General features: G+C 38.9%; 1 protein-coding gene across 1 annotated transcript; it reads left to right on the forward strand.

The window, feature by feature from the left end:
- The first annotated feature begins 544 nt into the window (after positions 1-544).
- On the forward strand, positions 545-6804 carry LOC111140319 (zinc finger protein 131-like). Its single transcript, XM_022492606.1, has 3 exons — positions 545-614; positions 4166-4296; positions 4956-6804. Exons 1-3 carry the CDS (start codon positions 545-547, stop codon positions 5640-5642), a joined length of 888 nt encoding a protein of 295 aa, XP_022348314.1. The 3' UTR covers positions 5643-6804.
- The last annotated feature ends 8768 nt before the right edge of the window (positions 6805-15572 follow it).

The following is a 15572-nucleotide window of genomic DNA, read 5'->3' on the forward strand; positions in this document are numbered from 1 at the left end:
AAACAATCCCATTCCTGTTTCCTATCCTCAAAATATACATAAATCCCCCTCAGTTTCATAGTTTGCATACTTTTACTAGTTTAGTGCTTTGGTTTCTTCAGTAGTCTTAAAGCTTGATTTGCAAAAAAAATTTTTTTTAAGATTTTATTTATTTATTTGACCTCAAGAGATATACAGTGAGAGCAGGAACACAAGCTGGGGGAGTGGGAGAAAAAAAGCAGGCTTCCTGCTTAACAGAGACGCTTAATGACTAAGTCACCCGGGTGCCCCTGATTTGCAAAGTTTTGGTTGTTACTTGTCTTCTGAATTATTTTGTTTCCATTTGGGAAATAGTAATGCCAACCTACTTGGTCGTGGAGATAAATGTTAGAGTCCCTGCCTTCAAAGAGCTTACCCTTATGTTTGGGGAGACAAGCAGACACCGTTAAATGTGACAGGCTAAGGGCTGGTAGAAGTCAGCACACCGTCTTATGGGAATGCCTGCCTGGGTTGTTTATTTATGATGGATGAGACAAGGTTGGTTTCCTAGAGCATTCACCCTATAATGACTCCCAAAGGAAAAGGAGTTAGCCAGGAGATGGGCATTCCAGGCACAAGAAATGAAGCATGCACAGGTACAGAGGAAAGAGAGATAACCGTGTGTTTGGAGCACTGCTAATAGGTTATTACAACTGGAGGATTGGGTCCAGGTGAAGGAATGACAGGAGACATAGCTGGAAGAGTTAGGAAGGCTGACCAGGTGGCGCACACTTAGGCATCGTGGACAAGGGCAGGGGAGAGAAAGTGATGGAAGATGAAGCCAAGATCATATAGTTATTTTCATAAATGCCGTAAATGAATTTGGATTTTATCTTGAAAGATTGAGTCATTTAAAGAAGTTTAAACCAGGATTAGATTTATGTTTGAGAGTGATGACTTGACAGGATAGATTGGAGTGGGGTTAAACCTTCAAGGTATAATTAGGAAGCTGTTGGAACATTTAATCAAGAATGAAGAGTGGAGTAAAGGCAGTGATAGTGGAAGAGGGTTAGAGATGTGAATAACATTAAGTAGACAGAATCAACAGGATTTGGTGACCAGTGAAATATGGGAATAAATCCCAGCTTTCTGGTTTGGGTGCCTTACAGGATTGGAGGTTAATTAACTTAGAAAAATATAGAAGGGTAAGCACTTTAGGGTGGGAGGTGGTGCCAGACATATTGACGGATTTGCCTGTGGAACACCTAGTATGAGAGAGAACCTGAAGAGGAGAACCATGTCTTCAAATGTTACTTGTTTCCCAGAGAGGACGTATGGAATTATAGAAAGAATGTGGGTCTGGAAATCAGAATTAGATTCCAGCTCTAGTTCTGACATTTGCCAGTCTGATTAACTTGACTGGTCACTTTATCTTCGGGCCTCTTTCCTCATCTGTGTAAATATGGGTAATGATACCTACTTTACAGGGAAATGGCCAGTAAAATAAAACGGTAAAAGCACTTTGAAGACTGTGCTGTCTACACATCTAGAACAGAATCTGTTGATATTTCTAGATTTTATTGGACTTACTAATTTTTTAAATAGCAAAAGCTCAAATGACAAAAGCTGAAATGACATGCGATGATCAGTAGAGAGAGATTTAGTAGATCTCTCCAGAAGCAACTATTGCCATCATTGTCTTACTTATCCTTCCCTGTCTGTTCTTTGCATTTTTGAGTCACCACAGATGAACACACAAGTTTTTTGGGGAAAATAAATAGAGACATGCAGTACAGTGTCATGACCTTTCTCTCAAACTCTTTAAATGAAAATGCAGGAATCTATACTTGTTTTGGTTCCCCCCCCTCCTCGCCCTGTGGCTGCCTGGTGTTTCAGTGTATGGGTGTGCTGTGATTTACCTATGTTAATACACATTTAGATTGTTGCTAGTCTTTTGCTATTGTAGACTATGCTGTAGTAGGCATACTTGTGCTTATATCTTTCTGTATGTGTCCAATAGCAGAATTGCCAAGTTAAAGAATATATACATTTTAAATCTTGGTATATATCATGAAATTATCATTTAAAGAAGCTATACCAACTTATATTTATAGTGAAAAATTATACACTATTAAAAATCACAAAACTTAACTTTTTTATTGAGCAGTTATCTCCCAATATTTGACAAGTTGAAAAGGAGTTTCTGGACCAACACTAATTCTAGACTCTAAGGTCTAATTTTTTTTCATCTCATGAACATTATACAAAGAATAAACTAGTTTTTTTGGTCAGGGAAAAAACACAGGATGCCTGGGTGGCTCAGTCAGTTGAATGGCTGCCTTCAGCTCAGCTTGTAATCCCAGTGCCCTGGGATCATGTCCCGCATCAGGCTCCTTGCTTGGTGGGGAGCCTGCTTCTCCCTCTTCCTGTTGTTCCCCCGCTTGTGCGTGCACTCTCTCTCTGACAAATAAAATCTTAAAGAAGAAATACAACTCAAAATTACTTAACTAGTGTGGAGGTCACAACTAGGACCTCATCACTGGGGCCTGTTCTCTGCATCATGCTCTCCCTTGAAACCTCCTCCTTCCCTTATTCTGAGTCTACTTCAGGTAGCCTGCTAGTCCTTCCACATCGCTCTCCACCTACCTTATCGCCCCAATTTCTGACCTATCTTATCTTGTCCTTGTATACAGCTTGAATCACTTTTTCTTGCATGCTAAGCATAATTCCCTTGGTTTTTCAACCCACTTGCTCTAAAAAACCCTTTAAAAAAATCCTGGAATTATTGCAGTCATTTGACACTCTCTACTCCTCACTGAGGACTTCTGGAAAAAAATCATATCAGACCTTAAATTAGGCCTTTTGGTTCCTGATTTGTATTTTTCTTTGCCAAATTGCTATTCTAGACCTTCAGTCCAATACTCAGGACCCTGCCCACACCCTGCCTCAGCAGATGACATATATGTGTCATCTGTCAAAACCATCCATTCTCTTTACTTCCAAGCCTTTTTGGGAAGAACTTCTGTACTATTTTCATTGACTTGCCTCTCATTCCATGGTAATCTGGCTTCTAACCCCACCATCATATCACTCAACACTGTTCTCACTTGAGTTAGTACAATCCCTTGTTGTTGTCCTACCTGACATCTCTGTTCAGTTTGACACTGTTTACTGGCCTCATCTTCCTGAAGTTTCTTAATTTCCCTCAGTGTTCTTTCTTCTGCTTCTGACTGTTCTGATTCTGTTATCTGCTGCCTCATTTACCTGTGTTTTAACTTGGTATTTCATTGAGTTCTGTCCTTGATTCTTCTATCACACAACACATCCGAGGTTTTTATTACCACCTAAAGTAACTGCTAATCTGTGTATCAGTCCACCCTCTATTTGGATTCAGATTAGTCCGTATATAGCTGTTACCAGACTATTCCACTTTGAGTACCTTCAAATCAACAGACGAAACTATCATCTTGCCTAACACACTGCACTCCAAACCTACTTGGATTTCTGTGTTCTTTAATGCGGTTGTTATTCTAAGCCAGAGATCTGGGAGTCGTTACTGATACGTTTCCTCCTTACTCTTCACCCATCATCTTATTTTATACTTCTATGCTTCTGCCTAGAATAAACTTCCTTCTTCTCTTCTTCATTTCAGGCACAGTACTCCTTCTTTCGTGCTGCTGCAGTACATTTTCCATTGCCCTTTTTTCTGAAACAGGCCTTCCGTGATACATCTCAGGTGCTCATTTCTATGTATTTACCTTCGTAAAACACTCTGGCCTGTGATACAGAGTTTTTAAAAAGGAGTTTATTTATCTTCATCACCTAGCACATGGGTCTGGCACATAATAAGTGCTCAAAAAATGCTTGTGGGTGCATTTCCCAAAAAGAGAGATTGATCTTGGTTTTAACCTAAGGAAAAATAAACAGCTTTTTAAGAATAGTGAAAACATGAAACAGAACTCAGATCCAAATTTTATTTCTTCTTCAAAGCACAAATACAATTATAACACAAATACAACAGTTGTAAGCACAAATACAACTATTTCCACCTCTAGAAGAGTCTTTTGGATGTGGTGGAAACATCTGAATTATAAATTCAGATCTTCTTTCAAGAAGGTTCTATTTAGAATTAACCAAAAGGAAAAAAATTTATTTGCTTTTTCTATTTTTCCTCATTTGTCAATATAATTTTTTTCTATTGTAATAGGTGAAAAACCTTTTGAATGTCCAAATTGTCATGAACGATTTGCTAGAAATAGCACCCTCAAATGTCATCTGACTGCATGCCAGACTGGAGTAGGGGCAAAAAAGGGAAGAAAGAAGCTTTATGAATGTCAGGTATGTGTGGTGTATTCTCTCCTTAGCAAAGGAATGGTCTGTGTTTTAAATCATTAAAAGTAAAGGGTAGCAGAGTATAGAGTAAAAGTATAGGGCTGATAGTTTGGAAAGAATGAGAGTAAAGAACATCACTGTCTTGACTTTAGAACGAAGATTAGGGTGTTGGTTTTTTTTACTCAATCCAAGATGACACCAATGTCAGTAAAATTATGTCCTAAATAATAAATAATCTGAAACTGTGGTTATTCTTAACCATTGAGCAATTACTAGAATTTGGGAATGAGGCAGTGGGGGGCTGACAAGCTGTGATCAGCTCTTCCATGATTAGTATGTATATAACCCAAATAATGTAATTGTTCTTATAGTAATGATATTATGGGAGAAATTATAGTATTGGTACTTTATATTCTTTGAATTTATATGACATTTAAGCAATGAAGGCAGTGTTAAAATGTTTCCCAAAGTGTATTTCAGTTGTTAACTACATCAGCTAAAAGATCCAATAAAGAAAACAGTTATGAAATCTTAGACCACATTATATTATATTATATCATATTTTTCAGAAAAATTCAAATTTTTCCTTAAAGAGAATAAATACATTCATGTTTTCTTCAGCTTGAATATTAGTATTGTTAAAACCATATGTTTGGTTATTGCAGGTCTGTAACAGTGTGTTTAACAGCTGGGACCAGTTCAAAGATCATTTGGTAATACACACTGGAGATAAACCCAACCATTGTACTTTATGTGACTTGTGGTTTATGCAAGGAAATGAATTAAGGAGGCATCTCAGTGATACTCACAATATTTCAGAGCGTCTAGTAACTGAAGAAGTTCTTTCAGTAGAAACACGTGTGCAGACTGAACCTGTGACGTCAATGACTATTATAGAACAAGTTGGGAAGGTGCATGTGTTACCATTGCTTCAGGTTCAGGTGGATTCAGCACAAGTGACTGTGGAACAGGTCCATCCTGATCTGCTCCAGGACAGCCAAGTGCATGATTCACATATGAGCGATCTTCCAGAGCAGGTCCAGGTGAGTTATCTAGAAGTGGGTCGAATTCAGACTGAAGAAGGTACTGAAGTACACGTGGAGGAGCTGCATGTCGAGCGGGTAAATCAGATGCCAGTAGAAGTACAGACTGAACTTCTAGAAGCCGACTTGGAACAAGTGACTCCTGAAATCATGAACCAGGAGGAGAGAGAGCCCACCCAAGCAGATTGTGCTGAGACTGCCAGGGAAGATCACGAAGATGCTGATGGTTTAGAGACCAAATCAACAGTGGATTCCCAAGCTGAAAGGGCAGGGAATGAGAACAGAACACCTATGCCTGTTTTAGAATGAAATAACAAATGAATATATTTTTAAATTTATGTGTTGGGTTTTTGAACTGATGTTGGGCAGTGTGACTGTCCTTGGGCTAACAGACAAGTGGACCAAAGTTAAAGTCTTTCCTGTTGTGAACTGTTTCTGTTGAAACAGATTCCCCCCCCACTTAATGCCACAGAGGAGATATCTTTCCCATAAGTGAATGGGAAGCTTTGAGAAGTATTATTTCTGGAAACTTAAATGGATTATATTCTTACTATATAGTTGGGTACGAATGTATCTATTTTCATTGTGGTAAGGGTTCTCCCTTCTCTCTTTCCCAGGTCACGTCCTTTCTTAGATTTTTTCCATGTTGTAAAATCAAACGTAAAATCATTAGAATACAAATTTATGTATTCTAATGCATGTTAGAAAATTGAATATATAGGAAACACAAGGCTGCATGAAGAAAAGTACATTGTTACTGTGCAGTTAAATTTTTGGCTTCTGGCTTGCTTTAGTTTGAACAACCTTCTTGTCTTTACTGGTAGTCACGGATGTCATCTCTGCAACAGGAACAGAGTGGTGGTGGCAAAATTTCTAGAATGTAAAAAACAACCACACCCATGTGCCTTTTCAAAACCAACAAAACTTCTATAAAGTGTCTCTGGTTCTTTCAAAGTTTGTGTTGTAAGGAGCAACGTAGGTGATGCTGTAGTAGTTTATGTTTTTGCTTATAATGGCAACTACCAATTCTTTTTCTTGGTAACTTAAGTTAGGTTGAGAAGTTTCATTTAATGGCAACTGAAGGGCCATTTCCAATTGGGAAAATTCATTTATATCTGTGGTAAACCTTTTTTTTTTTTTTTTTTTTTTTGATGAAAAGTGCACTAATATTTTACCACCAGATGAAAAAAAGATGAGCATCATTTAAAAATTAATGTATTTAAAATAAAGTACAGAGAAAAACATGTATATAATATATCAGGCTTTGTTTTGAATGAATCTTTTTCCCCTGATCCTTAATGTAAAGATCTTGTGCTATAACTTTTAAAGCCATACAAATAAGAGTGCTAAACTGTGGACTTAAAAGTAGGTGTGTAAATATTTTTAATCAGTATTACTTGGAAAATAAAATATAACAACCACATAAAATAAACCAATATGCTATTTTCTTTACCTGTTAAATATTGGGAGATATTTACATTTTTAAAGTAAAGCTTAAAATTATGTGTTCATGACTCTTTTTTTTTTCCCCCTTTTGGTTACAAGTGTAGAGGTTGGTTTGTGGTCAGAGATCTTATTTGTATTAACATTACTGATACATGAACTAATATAATTCTCAATATGCACCTCTAATCCCCAAAAATCAATTCAGAAGAATGGAAGGAGGCAGAGGTTGGCATTTGCAGTTTTTCCATGGAAGGGCAAACAGCCAATGGAATTTTCTAAATATAGCCTATTTTTAATATACTTTTCCCACTTACTACTAGTATGGTAATGTATTTTATTTATTTATTTTTTAAGATTTTTATTTATTTATTTGACAGAGATCACAAACAGGCAGAGAGGCAGACAGAGAGAGAAGGAGGGGAAGCAGGCTCCCTGCTGAGCAGAGAGCTGGGGATGTGGGGCTCGATCCCAGGACCCTAGGATCATGACCTGAGCCAAAGGCAGAGGCTTTAACCCACTGAGCCACCCAGGCGCCCCCTAGTATGATAATTTTTTTTTTTTTTTTTTTTTGGAGAGAGAGCGCGAGAGTGAGCACAAGCAGATAGAGTGGCAGGCAGAGGCAGAGGGAGAAGCAGGCTCCCTGCTGAGCAAGGAGCCTGATGTGGGACTCGATCCCAGGACGCTGGGATCATGACCTGAGCCGAAGGCAGCGGCTTAACCCACTGAGCCACCCAGGCGTCCCCTAGTATGATAATTTAAAAGATCAACTCAACTTATCCTCATCTGGTAATCCTAATATTTTTTTTTTTTTTAATTTTTTTTTTTTAAGATTTTATTTTATTTATTAGACAGAGATCACAAGTAGACAGAGAGGCAGGCAGAGAGAGAGGAAGGGAAGCAGGCTCCCTGCTTCACAGAGAGCCCGATGTGGGGCTCGATCCCAGGACCCTGGGATCATGACCTGAGCCGAAGGCAGAGGCTTTAACCCGCTGAGCCACCCAGGCGCCCCTGGTAATCCTAATTTTAAGTGGTATCACATTTATGAACTATTTGAAAGAGAATGGCTTCCCACAACTGGAGAGGTCACAGATTTAGAGATAATAGGAATAGAAAGTTGAGTTTTTAAGATCAAAAAATTGTATGCACATTTCTAGGTCTGTTCTGCTTGGCCGTTGGGTGTTTATATATATATTTTTTTTCTTTGAAGTCAGAAAGGTCGAGTTAAATTATATTACATGGAATTTTCAGTTTGCCATAAGATGTCCATGTCCCTGAGTTAATTGTAGTTTGAAAAGAAAAAAAGTCCCTGATAGTGGTTTTAAGTATGTAAATTACTAGTTAGTATCTAGTGAATTTTGAACGCTGAAAATAGCTCATGATGTACCCTTTAAGCCAAGGTATGAAGTGAGGTTTATTTTGAAACATGGTCTTTCAAGAGCTCTGACCACAAGGTAGAGATCAGGGACAGAGGCACAACAAGGTGTTAACACTTGAGTTTTCAGATTTGGCAAGGCCTTTCAAAAGAGGTTTGAGGGACAGGTATGGTTTATTTTACTTTCCCCAAAAGGTACAAAGGCCGTACCCTGAATGCCGGTGAATTTCATTGCAAGAGAGGAAAGCTACCTACTGGTGATAAACCTTATGTTGATTAGCACTTTGCAGTTTGCAAAAGACATTTTACATAGAGTAAAACAACTGTGAAAAACCGTGATGTATATTTAAGTACTGAACTGAATGTTTTATTCCTCCCATTTTACTCCTAGTGGGGATTTTAGGTCTACTTACAGTGACAGCTGGGCCTTAAGAATGCCAGGCACTGGTTTTCACGGGAATCCCACATGCACTGCAGAATGGAGAGCCTCTTCCGTCTACCCTACTCCGCTGTTCCTACAGACAGTAGTACTTTTATTCTCTACCACCACCTGGGGGTCCCATCAAGTTTCTTCGGACACCAGCCAGCATTAGCATAGACTCCATAAGTTAAGTGATCAGTACCACAAGATAAGCCAAAAATGAGGTATCCAGGATACCTGCACTTCTGCCCTGCCAACTACAAATGAGGGTTTCCCACCCTTGTCAGGTTTAATACACTAGAACAGCTCCAAGATGAGGAAAGCACTACGTTTATGAGTATAGTTTTATTACAAAGGATACAAGCAGGGGCTCCTGGCTGGCTTAGTTGGTAGAGCATTCAACTCTTCTCTGGGTTTTAAATTCTAGCCCCATGTTGGGTGTAGGGATTACTTAAAAAATCTCTTAAAAAGCAAAAAACCACCCAGGAACAGTGAAATAGAAGAGCTGTCTGGGGGAAAAGGGGAGCTGAATGGGGAGGTGGGCAGAGCTTCCATGACCTCCTAATGCTCTACCCTCCTGCACATGGATGTGTTCACCAACCTGGAAGCTCTCTTAACCCCTTAACCTTGTTTACTAAAGTTTCATTACCTAGATGTGCTTGATTACATCATTGGTAATTGATTATCGAACTCACTCTCCAGTATCTCCACACCTCTCCGGGGTGTGGCTGATCAATCTAGCCCTTTGATTATGTGGTTGGTTCTGGTGACCAGTGTCAAGATCACCTCATGAGCATAAACTCAGGTATGGGCAAAAAGCTTATGACAAGTGTCCTCAGGAAATTCCAAGGATTTTAAGAGCTCTGTGCCAAGAATAAGACTGAATACTATATATATATATATATTAATTATACCACACCTACAATCAGATTCAAAGGAGACCTGAACTGAACCCTAATAGGAATACACTTAAAGCCCAGACGTCTTTTGAATATGTACGAAAATAGAAGGTTCTTACAGTCTTACGCGTTTAAAAAAGTTGCCATCAGGGCCCCTGGGTGGGTCAGTATGTTAGGTGTCTGTGTTTGGCTCAGGTCATGATCCGAGGGCCCTGGGATTGAGCCCCACATCGGGCTCCCCACATGGAGGGCAGCCTGCTTCTTCGTCTCCCTCTGCCTCTCTGCCTGCTTGTGCATGCTTAAGCTTTCTCTGGCAATTAAAATATTTAAAAAAACACAAAGACTGCCATCCTCATACACTATTAAAATGGGAATATTTTAGTGGAAATAAATTTTTTTTTTCTGTTTCTGCTACATTTAACTTGAAATTAAAGATTTCAATACTGGAAGGGTCTTTAAAGGTCTAGACTATTTACCCACTTTATAACTGGAATAAGCCAACAGTACTGACAGGCCTAAAAGTATATAAAGTCTACCAGGAAATCAAGTCCGTTTTAATGTCCATCTTAAAATTAACGTGGGTTGTTTTAAACCCATAATCAGATGGTCATTAACATGTTCACCTGGAAATAATGTTTTATAACAATGCCATGCAAAATTATAAGGAAATGCCTGACCTTAAAAGTTTAGCTTGATTCTGTTGGACAAAACTTTTAATAGTTTCACATTCATGAGGTTAGCACTGCTAGTTACATTAGGAGAGGGGGAAACAAGCTTGGTTGTTTTTCAGATACAATGTGCTGAGCTGTGCTATAGCTCTTACGCAGTTTGTTATAAATGAATTAAATGAGGGGCGCCTGGGTGGCTCAGTGGGTTAAGCCGCTGCCTTCGGCTCAGGTCATGATCTCAGAGTCCTGGGATCGAGCCCCGCATCGGGCTCTCTGCTCTCTAGGGGAGCCTGCTTCCTCCTCTCTCTCTGCCTGCTTGTGATCTCTCTGTCAAATAAATAAATAAAATCTTTAAAAAAAAAAAAAGAATTAAATGAGAAGCAGCAGGAATTCAAACTTAAACCCTCACCACCACCTCCAATTAATAGGATCCCTTATAGCTGGAGGCCTAGAAGTGTACGGCTTTAAAATGGTAAACAGAGGCTCTCATTACAAATGTATCCTGAGCTTATGGGGATATCTTAAAATTACTCTGTGTTGTATAAACATTACTTCATTAATGCTGTCGACATGGTAAATAGGAAGGCAGGCTGTGAATTCAATATTTTTTTCTTCTTACCTTTCCTAAAACCTAATACCACATAATTATTCACCTGAATCAATGCCCACCTTGATGGGCATTGTACCAAAATATGGCCTAGGATAGAAAAATGTCATGACATAATAGCATCATTTATGAATTGCTTATCATATGCTGAACATTTAATATTTTAATCATCTCAATGACCTCCTGAGGTAAATATAAATGGGGGAAAATAAGGGATGGAGGAGATGAGAAACTGCTGGTAAAGAATGGAGCCAGTATTTGAAACCAGGGAACTTGACTCCACAGACTACAATCTTGATCACTGAAATAGTTAACTTTTGTATGAGATCTCTTTGTGGCTGACGACATTGGATTGCACAGAGCAAAAGCTGAGACATCTATTTTCTTTTTGGAATCCACATCAGCCCTTGATGGAGTTGGGGGTGCAGGGAACAGGAGATCAGAAAAGCTGGCAAGATACATGCAGCAAATTGTCTTTTGATGTCTGCTTGCTATCGCCTTGCTCTGAGACGACACGGTCTTGGCAATGGTTCTCCAACTTAGTGTGCATCAGGACTTTGTTAAAACGCACACTGCTAGACCCCCACACTCTGAGTTGCTGATTCAACTGGTCTGGATTAGGGTCCCAAAAATTGCATGTCTAACGGTTCCCAGCTAATACTAACACCCTTAGTCCTGGAACCAGGGCCAATTAGGGAGCAACAGGCATAGATCACTTCAGGGAAGCACAGACGAGTAGCCCCAGGAATGGACCTTTCTGATGGTCTCTCTTTTTTTTTTTTTTTTAAGATTTTATTTATTTATTTGACAGACAGAGAGAGAGATCACAAGCAGGCAGAGAGGCAGGCAGAGAGAGAGGAGGAAGCAGGCTCTCTGCCAAGCAGAGAGTCCGACGCGGGGCTCAATCCCAGAACCCTGAGATCACGACCTGAGCCGAAGGCAGAGGCCCAACCCACTGAGCCACCCAGGCACCCCGATGGTCTCTTTTTTATAGTGGAGCCAGGTGCTACTCTAAAAATATCTTGTTACTTATTGTTCATGTTTATCATTCAAGTAAAGGACCAGGCTAAGGCAGCTGTCTTAGGTTTTTTAATTTCAAGCAAGAACATTCTGCTTATTCTCAGTAAACAATTGTTCCTGTTTCTAAAATGAAAATGCTACAAAGACAAATGTTAGAGAATAATAATAAACTAAACACCAAAAAAATCAGGGTTGCCTGGGTGGCTCAGGTTGTGATCCTGGGGTCCTGGGAATGAGCCCCACATTGGGCTCCCTGCCCAACAGGGCGCCTGCTTCTCCCTCTCCCTCTGCTGCTGCTCCTGCTGCTTGTGCTCACTCTCTCTCTCAAATAAATAAATAAAATCTTTTTAAAAAACCCCAAAATCAGAATGATTGACTAGGAATAGTTATGCTTCTTCTGAGTAACCCAAATATACTTTAGATACAAAATGTTAGTATCTGCTGAGAAGTAAATCCCAATATATGAATTCACTTAAGAGACTAGCTGGTCATTAGCTGTGGTTTTGTGGTCTGGTAGACCGCCTATATTAGGACAGAAACTGTCCTGTGAAACGATAGTTATCTATTAGATACAGCTGTCAAATTCTGTGGAAGGAATACTATGGGTTCAGAACCCTAGTCCCATTAAAATGGTGCCCATTGGGGTGCCTGGGTGGCTCAGAGGGTTAAAGCCTCTGCCTTCAGCTCAGGTCATGATCTCAGGGTCCTGGGATCGAGCCCCGCATCGGGTTCTCTGCTCAACGGGGAGCCTGCTTCCTCCTCTCTCTCTGCCTGACTCTCTGCCTGCTTGTGATCTCTGTCTGTCCAATAAATAATAAATAAAATCTTAAAAAAAAAAATGGTGCCCATTAAAAACTAAAGATTCAAACAAACGTAATGTGTCACGTTTTATTTTTATAGATTTTCATAAGAGAGAATTTTTGCTTAAGTATCAGTGGGCCCACAGTTCTTAAGCTGTTCTTCATCGCCCAATTGTAAATAATACCCAAGTGCCAATTATGAGAACATATTACACTAATTGCTATACATGGCTGGCTACACAGTCAAGAAAAGTTTGGAGTACAGTTGTTACTATAGTGAGGATCTCAGGGACTCAGATTTTATAATGAAAATTTCTCAAGATCACAATTCTTTTCTCTCTTCACTGTTTGTTGTATTTTATCTTCAGGAAGAAAGTTCAATATTGAACAGCAGAGTAAATGAGGAGACAGGAAGATCTGAAGTGAATTGAAAGTATCGAGAATATCAATAGAATTTAAGCTGACTGGCAGAGGGAGAGGTAGTGGCCCCTTGGCTACTGAAATTTGCAACCCCTTTTTTTTTAAGATTTTATTTATTTATTTGACACACAGAGAGAGAGATCACAAGTAGGCAGAGGCAGGCGGGAGAGGGGGGGAAAGAGGCTCCCCGCTGAGCAGAGAGCCCGATGCGGGACTAGATCCCAGGACCCTGAGATCATGAGCTGAGCCGAAGGCAGAGGGTCAACCTCTTTCTTAAGTGAAGAAAGAGGGTTAACCTCTTTTTTCTTCATTTTGGTTATTGATGTTAAATCACACCTACTCAAGTAAAAGATTCACATATTTTAGGAAATAAGAAAGTTAAAAAAATCACTCTGAGACCGATTAACCAGAAATAACTATTGTTAACATTACATAAATATGTAAATATCTAGCTACACACACACACACACACACACACACACGAAAGAGAGAAGGAAGAGAATGGGGAGAAGAAGGCGGCGGCAGAAAAGGAGGAGGGAGAGAGATGTGGGAGGTACTTTTTAAAAGAGCATTGCCATGATAGTTTTAATTCCTTCAGTTTAATTTTGCTTGAATTTAACAAATAAGCAGAATAAAATAGTAAGGCACAGATAAATCTTTCTTTACTGCGAGAACTATTAGTTCTCAAAAGATTCTTATGAAGTGAAGGACAAATATGTTAACAAATACTAATTGTGATTCAGTTTTAAACTTGTCAGTTGACCCTTTGCTGTGAAAGGATGAACTTGGCATTCTCATATTTCCACCTCCTGATTTTGTTATATTTGCACTGTCAAGGTTTATAAAGACCAGTGTTCAGTTTAAATAGTTCATTAATTACAGCTCGAGAGAATTAGTTAAATATAAGGTCGATCTGGAGAAATTACCAGAATACAAAAGAAGTTAAACCAAAGGTAAAAATCTGGAAAACACGAGAAAAGACATGAGCTAGAATGAGACATACATAACCCATGAAAAATATCCAATTGGAATTTCTAAAAGAAAGGTAAAACATGAGATAGGGGTCATAGAGAATTTTTCTGAATTGTTGAAAGACATGAGTGATCAGACTTAGGAAGCACAGAGAACCCTAGCAGTATAAAGAAGACAAATTCTTGGGATGCCTGGGTGGCTCAGTTGGTTAAGCCTCTGCCTTCAGCTCAGGTCATGATCCCGGGGTCCTGGGATCGAGTCCCACATCGGGCTCCTTGCTTGGCGGGGAACCTGCTTCTCTCCCTGCCTCTGCCTGCCTCCCTGCCTGCTTGTGTGTACTCTCTCTGGCAAATAAATAAATTATTTTTTTTTAAAAAGACAATTTCTTTTGGAAAAAGATGTGCCTTTTGAGTTGTAGATTCAACCTTACACCACTATGCAGCTTAGAAAACTTTTGCCCCACCTCCTCTTCCAAGATTTGCCAGATATCCCTATGGGAAAAAAAAAAAGGAAGGAAAAGTAGGGGTCGGAAAACCCTAGTCCAGGTTCACATCCCATAGGGACGCAGTGTACCAGTAACAATGTCCAGAAGAAAAGTAGAATGTCCCTATATGCCCTAGAATAGAACCTAACGTGGAACAATCCTTCAGAACGTGAGATAGTAATAATAACTATTATTATTAAGCACTTACTAGAAGAAGTACTGACCTGTTTGCAATCCCAACTACTTAAAGATTGTAATGAAAGTGTTCTTTAACATATTTTCACCTCCTACAAACGACCCCAACCCCATGGACTCTAGTTTAAGGCAGCCTAATTTAACTGTTTGCCAGAAACTTTATCTCATTAATTCTCACAATTCCCAGAGCACAAATGAAGAACCTGAGGTTAGACGATGATTGAAACCAAAAGAATTCATACAGCTAATCAGTGGCAGAGCTAGGAGGCAAGGTGTAACTTTATGTCTCAAGATTCTAAACTCTCAGCCATTGCCAGTGTTTCTCAAAGCATAGAACCACTACCTCCTGTGTTAGAACCATGCAGGACTGTTCCTAAGACTGTATTTGACTTATTTTCTGCCAACACAATGGAGCAGGGGTTAGAAAACTGAGACAACCTACATTGACTAGGTCGGACTGTTTCATCAATTCTTTTGAAAAATAGAATTCTGACACATATGCCCATTGTAGAAAAAAGAAAAAAAATGCTGGAAACTATTAAGAAGATCATTTAAATTACCTGTGATTCCACCAGGTAACAAAAAACATTAATATCTAGTGTATTTCCTTCTACTCAAACATATCACGAATTTGTATCATTCTGCTTTGTAACTTTTGCTTCCACTTAATATGTTGGAAAATACTCCATACTATTCCAAACAAGAATTTTAACTTCTATATACTTCTATCTACTGCTACAGTGTAATCAACTTATTGAATGGCCCATTCTAGAAGAAAAATGACACTTTTTTCAAGAGGAAGAAATTGAATGAGAAGTCAGTCCTAAATATATATATATATATATATGTATATATATATAAAATGTATATTTATTTCTATTATTTATATATAATTATATTTAAATATATATTATATATATATTTATAGTATATAA

Source organism: Enhydra lutris, unplaced genomic scaffold (assembly GCF_002288905.1).
Source record: "Enhydra lutris kenyoni isolate GAN:26980312 unplaced genomic scaffold, ASM228890v2 scaffoldscaffold512, whole genome shotgun sequence".
NCBI lineage: Eukaryota > Metazoa > Chordata > Mammalia > Carnivora > Mustelidae > Enhydra > Enhydra lutris.